We start from the raw sequence: 12,225 nt of genomic DNA, 5'->3' as shown, positions 1-12,225 counted from the left end.
TGTAGAATAAAATATTCCAAACAGCCTTAAACTGACCTAAATCACACCAGCTTCAAAAACTTTTTGGGAATGTCTGGAATTTACCTCGGTTAACTCCCTCATTTTTAAATGCGGAGTCACACTGGGACATTGGTGCAATTCTGGAGACAAGTACATTTCTCAACACTCATGGTAAAAGAATATTAAAATTTCAAAGTTCTTCAAGAGCTGGAAATAGAATAAAGCTTGGTTTGCTATCTACATTTTGAAAATGAGAAAGCACATCAGACTTTCTTCCTGAATGGAGCTATTAAATCTATTACAGAGGAAGAAAAGTGAAGTTTATAAGAATCTTGCCCTCTGAGAATTTCAATGGGTAAAAGCTGTGGAAATTTCACTTTATTGCCACTGTTCCGCCTACCACATGGGAGCACTTGTAATATTGATTAAATTGGACATGGAGAGCAGAAAAGTATGTAACATTTAACACAGCCTACAAATGCAAGAAAACAAAACCAGAAACTCCATTTGTTATTGCAGAGTCTAGAAAAATATGATGGGATGTACCTTCAACGCCACAGGAAAACAGTAGTGCTTGCGTGTCAGTTTTTGGAGAAGCTGCCATACCTAACTCAGTTTCCAGAGACACTAACTTAAACCCAAAGCCACATCACTCTTCCCAAGACAGTTGGGAACTTGGACCCTGTCTCCTGAACTGGGCCAGACATCAATAATTTTATCATTCCACCCATATTTATGGTTTTATGCTTCAATATTTAGACCTCAAGAAGCTTCATGTGTGTTACCTCCCAAACTGAAAATGGTTGAAAGCCAGGTGGATTTCATTCCCTTAACAGATTGTTTGGCTCCTGGGAGCAATGAGGAATTTTTTGTTCTTTGAGGTGCTTTTGTCAGATATCTTGCTCCAGGATATGCAGACTAAAATTTCTGTTGCAGGAAGATGCCACCTTTCAGAGTTCACTATTTGCATTAACAAAGCTATGACTAACTTTCTGGGGAAAGGCTTTCTCTTTGTCCTTACTGAGCAAAGGCTTAATTTTTTTTTTTTTGCCCATTCTCAAGTGTCTTTCCAAACAAATGAAGGGGATCCCATTTATTTTTTTTTTAATAAAAGTAACTAAATTAAGGATGCTCATACTTTTCACAGTATCCATGTAATGATATAGTGCTGTTTTGATCAAACCATATTAACTCATTTTCAGAGATACTTTTTTTTCAAAGGCTTTATTTAAAGACCGTTTTAATTCTAATTTAAAATTAATGCGGTGATACTCTCTCTCTCTGCCATAGCTTATCATTATGTAAGAAACCTAATATTTTCCAAAAAAAATGGTAATGGCTTTCAGTCTATTAATGGTCTTTAGATTATTTTCTGTATCACAATTGCTATGCCACTTCTGCAAATGTACCTAGATTAGCACCACCTACCCTTGGATTTGCTCTCTCTCATGAAGTGCTTGACATTTGCACTGCTTTCTCAAGTCTGATCTTTAGACTAGTGAATTAGGAGGTGGACTTCTCTCTCCAACAATTTTGTATGTCTTGCAAATTACAAGCTTAAACAAAAAGGACTTGGGAAAATAATTTTACACATTCCAAACAAAACTAAAATCCCATATTGCCACTAATTGCACTGTTTTTCAGATAGTAGGTGTGTTGCTGAGAATTCTGATAGGAGAAGTAGCTTGGAACTTCAGCTCTGTCACGACAGGGGTTTATTTTTTTTTTTTTTTTTAATTAAAACAATCTAACAGTGTAGGATTGTCAGCAAATATATCTAGAAGACTTAGAGATTCTATGGAAATTGGTGTGGAATGTAACCAAATAATGAAATCCAGCACAACATGTATATCCCTTAATGACAGAAATATGATAGAAAAACACTATTTGCTCATCACTATATTTACCTATAACACATTTATTTCACTAGAATCTTTAGGAAAACTAAACATCCAGCTTCAATTATTATTACTTAACCAGCTCAATGAAAGAGGGGAAGAGGGACAAACAGATGAACATTTTAGGTTTTGAAGCTTCCAGGATAAAATTTTTTGATTCACAGCTACACCTAATATAGCTGAGTAACACAAACACTAATATCCTGTTTCTTACTCTGGATAGTAAATCTTGTACTTCTTAAATCTAGCTCGTCTTGAACTAATGCCACTTTATAAAAAGAAGAGGAGAGCTTATCAAATATTATTCAGAAATCTCTGAAAACAGTAAATACCAGTCTTTTATTACAGCTCTGGAACAAAGTCAAAATTCTGCTAAGTTCCTAGTGCAGAGCACAACTAACTGAAGTCTGGATGTTTCATGAGTTTCACCAAAGGTATCACACACTGACATTCCAGGCCCATGTGTCATGCCCTGAAACATCTGCAATGGAACATAACATTCTTAATAAATGAGATAAATAAAAGTGTCCACTTAATGAAGTAATCCTGAAAATATATCTATTCATCCACACAGATGAAAACCTGCTTATGAGTTTGCTTGGTGGGAAAGGAAATTTCTAAGGGAGATTTTTCAGTTCTGTTGAAATACACCTGGAGTATTTCTATGAAAAGTCAACACATGAGTTTAGCAGTGTGGAAATATATATATATATCTACCACAACGATTTTGATTAAAAAGAAGTTGTGCAACCCTTCGTATCTCCTTACATACAACAGTAAAAAAGAAAAGGCATGCCATTTTGTCATATTTAATAACACCTTGAAAAAAAGCCACACATACTTTAGAGTTATGTAATATATTTCCATGTTTTAGTGGAAGGGAAGGTAACTACTTAGAAAATGTAGGTTTGCATTTTTATGCTAAATTAATGCTAATTATACTGCCACTTATACCACATTCACATCCCACTCTTGCAAATTGCTACAAACAATTAAGAGCAAAAATCCATTCAAGTTAACAAAATGACAAGCTTTCTGCTACTTCAGAGTATTTTTAGGTATGGCATGTTCTTAGCCTGAGTTGGTTTTCAGCTGTTCCTGTAATTCGCAACTCCTCAAAATAACTCCATAACTCTCTCTCTCTTACTTTTTTTTCGTGGTTTTTTTTTTTTTTTTTTTTTTTTAACACTGTTTAATCAGGATGGGGATCTGAACTGTGAGTTTATCCAAACCAATCTCTTTTTAGTGCTTGGGGTTTTTGCTGTGCCAAACCACTTCTGGTGTTTCAAGCAAGGCAATGACAGCATACCTTCTTGTTATTATTTATGCATGGAAGGCCAAACCAATGCTTGGGTGGGTCGCTGAAGACATGAAGTATGTAGTTTTTTCCATCCACAGGACCCCATTTACATTTAAATGAACTTGCTCCTTGTGAAAGATTGGCTCCAGCAGAGAATACCACATGACCACAGACACTGAAATTAAATCACAATCACAAGGATAGAAGCCACCAACATACTGCTAAAATCAACCTACAACACGTATCTGCATAGGCTTAAATATGTCAGTAATAAAGAGAAAATGTTCCATTTAATTTTATAAGATGCATCCCACTATATATTTTTTTAATCCATGTGCATAATAAAACACTGCTGCTGAAAGCTAAAGTCAAAAAACTAAAACACAAAGCTACCTCTGCCATGGCTGGATTTCTCACAAGCAATAGGAAAATTGTCATGTGCAGCTCCAGGCTTTAAATGGATGATTTCTCCTGGCTGATGCTAGAGTGGCACTGACTTGACAAATGTGGGAAAGTCCTCAGCTGTGAGATGGGGGCTTAGGTTGTGGGCTCTTGGTCAATTGAAAGGTTGCATTAAATGTAAATTATAGGACTGTTACTTAGATATATACCCTTCTCAACCAGGTGAAAGGCAAACAGCGCCCTGCACTAATTCACAGATGAACTGGTGATAGGCTTGCTGAATAAGGCAAGCAGGGAGGCAGCAGGCAATTATAATTCTCATCTTTGAAGGAAGGAAGGAAAGGTATTTTTATATAAAACCATATTAAATTTCGGTTTCTAAGTGCCTCTATGTATTTCTCTTTTCAATTTATATGGAAAAGTATTAGGCAAAAATCTACAGCAGAACTGGCAGTAAATATCACAGAAACAATTGCTCTTTTATTAAATATTTATTGAAAAAAATTCCTGTGCTTTCTCATTTTTCTTCTTCTGCTTCCAATATTTATTTACAGCTGATTATTAACATCTGCCAGTGTAACAGTTTCATCTGTACAGAAGCCGAAGGGTAAAAAAGTCACAGACCCCCTCTAACATGACCTGTAGTTAGACACAAAACAGTTTTCCCAGTCACCGCTTGGCTTCCTGTCTGTGACCTCTGAAAAGCATTGGAGGCCAGGGTTAATGGCCTTTCCAATCTCTGTGATAAGAATTCATTTTGTTCTATTACCAGCAGTTATCTCAGGAGCCTGCTGCATCACTTCAGCAGGGTTCAATCAATGAGAGGACCTAATGAAGTAACCAGCTGTAGCTCTATTTCCCTGGTCAACTCTATCAGACAAATAAGATCTATCAGTCACATCTTAAGGCCAGTCCTAGAAACAGCATCCTCACATGCTGAACCCATATGCATATGGACCAATGATACCTGGTTCTTTCTTTTTAATCTTCCTGTTTAATATGGCTTTTCTAACAGAAAATGGAGCAAAATGGGTTTGAAATGTTGCATTAAGAGGACAATAATGCTGGATTAAGAAACAGTGGATTTTCAGAACAGCAGGAAGCATTTGTATTAATAGCAAAAATAGAGTAAATTATATTGCATGTCAGATTTGTCTCCTCCAAGCAACCCCTATTCTCCTTGGACAGTACTCTTAAAAAAATTGTTTATTATTTTCTGCCTTGAATTACTATGTGTCATAAAGTTTTAATTGTGGGACTTAATTTTTTAGTTTGTCACTTAGGAAGTATTATTACAGTAATACTCTTCAGGTAGATGTCAGTCAAAATAATTGTCAGTCAATTTTATTTTATATTTAAGTCAGATCACTGGAAATAAAAATGTTAATTTTGACAAATTGTAGATATATGTAATTTTGTGATTTGTTATAATTAACTTTATGCTCTCATACTCCAAAAAGGGCTTAATTAGAAGTACAAACCTCCTTTAAAAGGCACTGAATTTGAAAATTGAAAAATAAGGAATATAATAATAAAAAAGGCCAACTTCAGAACTTCAGGACTGAAGAGCTGTGAACATCAAAGTATGACTTTGTAATTAATTAGAGGGTACGGGAGAAAAATTCAATTCATATTGCTTGTACCAAAGTGTCCAGTCTGACTTTATCTCTAGGTGTGACAAACTAAATTGCACCAGGCCACTGCAGGCAAATTACTGAAAGTGTTGTGGGAAGGCATCTTAGAAAAGTGCCATATTTGCTGAAATGTTGAAAGCCACATGTAGCTAGGTTTATTTTATTAGGTTAATCTCAGTGAATCTCATGAAATGAAATTTGTATCGTTTTAACTCAACTGTGTGCTTTGTCAAATTGAGACAAAATAGTCTTGCTATGTGCTGCTGAGGAGAGAGACCATATCCATGAAATAAAGCTAAAAGTCATTACTATTCAACATGAATGCACAAAGTGTACATAAATGTCTATATAATTAAAAGCTAGGTATCATTTTGCATATAGTAATACATCTGATGGATTATGACACAAATTCCAGAGAACATGTGCTTCATATAAGTGCTTATCTCTCTTTTCCCTATGTGGAAAACAAGGGCATTCTTCTTTTGCAGTCTTCCTGCACTAGTAAAACAATATGAATATTACTTGTAGAATCAAAGGAAATCCAAGAACTCTTCCTTTAAAATTTTAAGCCACCTTATTGAAAAAGAAGGGGAAGAATGCATTTTAGTAGTGCAATTTGGTATTTAAGGAAATCACATTTCTGCCATAGATACCTGGGTACATTTGAAAAGGACTGAAATATCTATGCTACATATGTAAACAGATAAGATTATGCCTTGCAGGCATTTTGGGAACATCTGTCAATTTTTTATGGAACGCAGTGATTGTGGGCTATTGATTGCATTTAAACAAAGTTGTTTCAAAAAAAAAAATCAGCTAACAATTCGTGTAGAAAGGACTGATCAATATTTAAATGACTCTCTTTATTGATTTAAAATTAACTTTCAATTAAGAGATCCATAGGACTCTTAACTGCGACACTTATCCATTCAAGAGAAAATAAAGGTACATTTATCGATACACTTAAACAGCAGTGGCTGGTTTCCTATTGATTCAGTCATTTGCGCTGGGATTCGTTAGCGTCATCTGACTTTAACTCGCTTACCAGGTCTTCACAGTGTGCCATGCTGAAAGATGCAGGAATGTACAAAACGATACAGGGAAAGCAAACGGAATTAGGTGTACACAGAGGTAAGTCATACGTATGCTTTTTATGTCTCCTAATGAAGGAAGAGTCTATTTAAATACTGCCTAGCTTTTGGGTTTGGTCAGGCACAAATTCCTGTCAACTGACCTGTTATGCACTGTTTGAGACTGGAAACATAAACTGAATTAATTTTTTCATATTGATAGGCAACAATTCTATTGGCTCGTATCAACTCTGACAAGATCACCTTTTTGTGCGTACTGATTAACATATAATCCATACGAAGGTAAGATCATTGTTTGCAGAATGATTTTAAGTGGCAGTATTGTGATGTCCTGCATGTTTCTCTCCCTCTCTCTCTCTCTCTCTGTCTCTGTATATATGTAAGATATTTAAGACCAATATAATTTAATACTGTTATATGGAATCAGCCATCATATGGATTTTGAAATACTTGCTGAGACATTTGAAAGTAAACATTGTATGTATCTCTGTTTTAAAGAAAAACTCAAATATATTTGCACTAAACAAAAATATACTACAATAGCATAGCTATAACTATAAACATGTGCAAAAGCATCAGTACATTTAAGAACACAAATTAAAACCAGGACTGTAATTACATACTTCATTATTTATATGTATTCTGGGTATTTTAGTATACTATGGAAGCTGGACATGTAATCTCTATAGTTAATAATAGACCAAATTCATCCCAGGTGTAATTTCATTGAAGTCAACAGACCTGGAACTGCACCTGGAATGAATTTGGCCCAACCCTATGAATGCCTCCTGATTCTCGCCAGCCTAGATTTACATATAAGATATAACTCAAAAATGAAATAAAAATAGAAGATGTCCAGGAGGCATAGCATGTTTACAAAGCAGAGTGGTAATAACCTTGCCTGATATGTATGTGGCAGTGCTTTGCTTAGCCAGACAGTATCATTGGGAATGGGGGAGGGTTAGCTCTGACGGTGGCTCAGGTTTGCCTGTATTCCTTCATGTCATTGCCTATTTCTTTCTCTTTTTCTCTCTCTTTCTGTTTTTGAAGCCTCATAGCCCAGAACTGTCCAGTGAAATGAAGCAGCCCCAAACTGGCTCATTTATTACCTATTCATTTGTTGTGATGAAATCTCCAGGAGCAAAAAAATCTCACTGCAGTATAGTAATGTTTAAACATTAAGACCTATTCTGATGAACTGAAATTATTCCTTAAGCTGAGAACCACAAACAGAATGTATATAAAATATAACTTGCATACATGAACATCGACATTCTGTTTTCTAAAAAAAAATATTTTACTAAGAAACAAGATCAAATTCTCTGAAGCCTGGGTGTGTTCTATATTATGCCAAGCTGCTGTTTCCATTATTTCTTCTTTTTTTTCTGTCCCCTAAATGTTAAATCATACTTACCAAAGACTCATTTGCCGAGTTATGATATGAATCAGTGATATCTTTAGGATCATAATAAAACAGAAAGCTAGTTATGGACTTTTGCTGCTGAGTGAGAGTCAAGATCAGAAAGACCAGTGTACAAATGCAAAGCAAATATCCTCTCCTAGTATTTCTAAATCACATAATGTTAGTGTAACATAATTTGGAATATATTATGACGGTTACAATTACTAAAAAGTGCATGATGCCACTATTTTGTACTGGAAATAAGATGATTATACTAATTAAGTGATAGCAGGTGGCACAATGACTGCTCCAATCTTCTCTGATGTGCAGAGAGAAATGCATGGCTCACTGTCTAAAACACTCAGGAATAGTAACAATTGGCTTAAGCAGTATTCTGTCCCAAGATGCAGAATAAGGATTCACTTTGATTTAACACTTCCTTATCACATCAAAGAGGTGAAGGGACATCTTTATGGATTGGCTTAGGAAAAAAAAAATGCTACCAGTTCAGCTTCCACCCTTGTATCTAACGTTTCTTGGTATAACAGAATTAAACTATGAAATGAATTCCACAAGAATCAAGTAATTTTAAAATGCCAGCAACCTTCCTTTAAATTGCAACTGGCCTAAATTCATCATTACTGCTTTTAAGTTCCTCAGTTTGGAATTGCTATAGATGTGCTATTGAGTCTCGTAAGTCAAGCAAACTGGAAATGCTGTAGTAAAATAAATATTTCTCTGTCAATAAAAACACTAAATATTTAAAGAATATATGTGGTCATTAAATACATTTGGGTTTTAACTCAAATTTACTAAGCAGTACTTGCACATTATTTTTACAGCAGGATTTGAAGATTATTCACAATTTTGCCAAGTTAGACAAATAATCCTCCAGTCCCATGAGTTATTTCAGAGCTTGTTTTTCTTGTCCTCTCTGCTCTATGTTCAGACTGAAGTAAGGCTAAGTCATCGCCCACAATTAGTTTTCCAGATAAGTCATCATTAGTTTTAAAACTGCAAGATATGTTTAAGAAGCTACTTTCTTTTATTTGGACTTCCATGTGCCTCTGGAGTGTGACCTCAGTTTAAGGATGGCAGGGGAGCAGATCTGCTGAAGAAAAACCACACTGTGCAAGAATGCAACCACCATATGCCTAAGAGGCAAAAGAAGTGATTCTTATAAATGATGATAAATAAATGTTATCTAATTTCTGAAAACCTCTTATCTAGTTTTATCTGTCTCTGTAGCATTCATTTTAGTTTTGTTACCGTGTTTCTTACTACAGATCAAAAGTATGGCTGATAAGACTTAAGTTCAGATATATTTGTAACATGCTATAATATCTTACAGCATAGCTATTTCGTTCAAACAATTACTGCCTTCTCCCTCTATATCTTGCAAAGCCTTGTCTGTGCCACAATTTCAAGCAACATTTTTGCTATCTGGCTTTCCACAGGTGAATACAAGAGAAAGCCAGATCAGACAGCAGAAGGTGAAAAACTGTTGTTATCCCCAGAATGTTGTGCATTACATTGTGGTGACATTCTCTTCTCAGTGATGACATGTGCAAATTAAAGCTACCCTACTCTTCTTCTTCTGCTAAAACTCACATAGTTGTTTGTGCTATGATAACCACAAGTACTGTGCAGAATATGTCTTTAGCAAGGACAAAAAAAGAAAGGTTCTCCAACTTGGAAGCCTAAATTAACCTTTTTCTTTAGAGTGAAACGTGAAAGCTTGTGAAAATCACTCATCTTCATTTTCTAATGTTTTAATAGAATTTAGTGAGAGGAAACTAAACTTCTGATTACAAAAAAATGCCTTATCTCCGCCATGAATACCAAACTGCTCAACGTTTAGAATACTATTATACAGATTTTGTTCAGTGAATTGATATAACAGCTGCATCTTTTCTAGGACAAAATTTGAGCAAATTTCTTACAATGAACATGACAAATACCTCCCTCTCTGTGGCTAAAATAAAAAACTTTACTGCTGCACCCCTGGATATTCGATTACCTGTGCAAATGGGAATAATGGTAGACAGTTACTCAGAGGCAGCTACTAGAGAAATTTGAACTTGTTGTTCAACTAATGAAAATAACTTTATCATACTATAGGCATGAGGCCAGGTCTCTTACCTTCACATGTCACTGATTAGTTCAGCCTTAGCTGAACAAAAATCCTTAATCTTCTCTTTTTAATATTGAAGAGGTAAACCCTCTTTCACCTGCATGTGGAGTCTCCTTTTCATCAAAGCTCAGGAGATTCCAGCAACAAAATCAATGTATGCATGTTCAGAGCAGTTTTCAGGGTTTTGTAAGACAAATCTTTCAAATGGGAGCTAGTTTAATGCTATTGAGCTGAGTTTCGATCTGACAGAGTGAGTGAACAACACAGAAACAGTTCACTTACCACTGCTCACACTACAGGAGGTGGGAATCAGGTACAGCTCTGTACAAATACAGCTGTGCAATTTCTCAGTAAACCCTTACCCTACCTAATCCAATGTTAAATGCAACCACATAAGGTTTAAACAAACAAAGACTTAAGAAAGAAATGCAATTTATTTCTCTATAGTAATGAGTGACAATTACAGTTTTCTCATACAAACTGGTGAAAATTAATAGTAGCTCTGCTAAATTTAATAGAGTTGTGCTACTGCTAAGCTGATTTCAACTGGAGCCTTTTCAGATTCTGTGTCCTAACAGAAAACTGTTATCTGAAGTATGATCTACATATATCCTGTTCTGCATTTCCCTCTGTTTTAAAACTTCCAATAACTTGCATTCTGAAATTTTGAAGAAAAAAAAAAACATTTAAAAAGTATTCCATTTTATTGCCAGATATTTTAGGTTTATATGAGTTGTAGTACAGCTTTGCACAGACAGATTCTTTTGTTCCTCTGCTCTGATTCTCTGAATGCCAATACTTCAATCAGCTTAGAATCAGAGACAATTCATTCCTCTTCTGAGAAAATGGTATTACAGCCACATGTCCATATCGCCATTACATCATGACAGTCTCCACGATCATACATCTGATTAGAAAAATGATCACTAGTCATGTCTTGAGATATTCAGTATCTGGAATTACAGAGTATGTGCTTCCTCTGCACTATTTAGATTCCTTCCTTTTAATAAACAAACTAATGAGACTTCTAAAATGTTTGAACATACAACCAGAGTGGCAATGTGTAAACTAAAATGAACCTACCAAAAAACCCCAATACTTTAAATAAGTATGTTACAGAGGCAACATGCCCATGTTGGCTTTTGACAATTCCAGATTTATCAAGGGGACAATACTAAGACAATCAGGGACTAAAGGGAATAGTGTTTGCACCCATCTAGTTTAAATACAAAGTTCCAGGCCCTCAAAAATACAAACATCAGCTTCTCCTGCCATTATTCAGTTCAAATCCACAGTTCTAGTAAACAAAGAATGTGATTGTTGTGTTAACCACTTGTTAGTCCTAAGTGTTCCCCCTCTCAGGATGTGTAGTTGAGGTAATGAATTTCTTTTCAAAACGGAAGAGAGTACCTTTCTTTCTGACGTGCTTATATATGTGAAGAATTTTGGTTGATCTATATAATACTCTTTTGTAATCCATATGGAAATACTAGATGGAATAATGTAGCAATGCATGTTTCACACACTGTACAATATAAACAAATTAGTATAAATTAAAAGAGTGAAAGAAATACAGGACCCAGGGTAGGTTCCTCATATTAGCAAAATTCCAGCAGGCTAGCCGTCTTCCTTACATTAAAAATGTCTATTATCTGGTATAATTGAATAACTCTCTGATAATTACATCAGCATTTTAATAGTATATAAATAACCTCTCCCCTAATTACCATTTTGTTAAATTTTTCATATATTGCAGTGCTATGAAAGGAGGTTCTTGGTAAAGTACTTTCCCCTTTCAACAACAATTAATAATTCAATTAACAGGTCTTTTTTTAAAAACAAAAGCTTGTGGAGAAAAAGCAAGGAGGTTCACAGCTGAAAGGAGAGCTCTCTGTTATGCTATAATCATGGCTTCATGGCTGTAGTAGTATAAAATTGGTTCATGGCTTATTTCTCTTTCAGTGCAGCCCCTCAACAGAAATGACACCTGCTTTTTGGTGCCGTGAATAAGATCCTGTGCACATGACTCAAAATACAAGTACACCTATCTGGTTTGGAACTTAGAAATAGGCATTTCTCCATGCCAATTTATTTTTTAATATGCGAATATGTATATTGTTTTTAAAAGAATCCACAGAGTCAGTCATGTGATTGAAGTCTTAACATTATGAATTAGAGGGGAAATACATTGTCAAAAGTAGAAACCACATTTTCTCCCACCAAACATTTAGACAGTCACACTTTTCTTTTCCCTGGTGTCAGGGAAGGAAAGTGAAATGCTTGGGTCAGAAAAGCACTGCTGAACAGAAGATGCAGTCCTCACTCATGCATAGCCTGAGAGAGAAGCCAAGCATCTGAAAGGCT

At 35.3% G+C, this 12,225-nt stretch overlaps 1 protein-coding gene across 3 annotated transcripts in view; it reads right to left on the bottom strand.

The window, feature by feature from the left end:
* The window catches only part of ZFHX4 (zinc finger homeobox 4), a 123,547-nt gene that overhangs the window by 38,764 nt on the left and 72,558 nt on the right, over positions 1-12,225 (bottom strand). For 2 of the 3 annotated variants that reach the window (XM_062489767.1, XM_062489787.1), the window contains exon 4: positions 2,975-3,040. The exons of the other annotated variant lie outside the window; for it this stretch is intronic. In XM_062489767.1, coding sequence (XP_062345751.1) covers positions 2,975-3,040 — 66 coding nt within the window. The remainder of the gene's footprint in view (positions 1-2,974; positions 3,041-12,225) is intronic. 3 annotated transcript variants of the gene reach the window in all.

The sequence above is a fragment of the Cinclus cinclus genome, chromosome 1 (genome assembly GCF_963662255.1).
Source record: "Cinclus cinclus chromosome 1, bCinCin1.1, whole genome shotgun sequence".
Classification (NCBI taxonomy): domain Eukaryota; kingdom Metazoa; phylum Chordata; class Aves; order Passeriformes; family Cinclidae; genus Cinclus; species Cinclus cinclus.
Note: the sequence above shows the minus strand (reverse complement) of the source record. Positions and strands in the feature narration are given on the sequence as shown.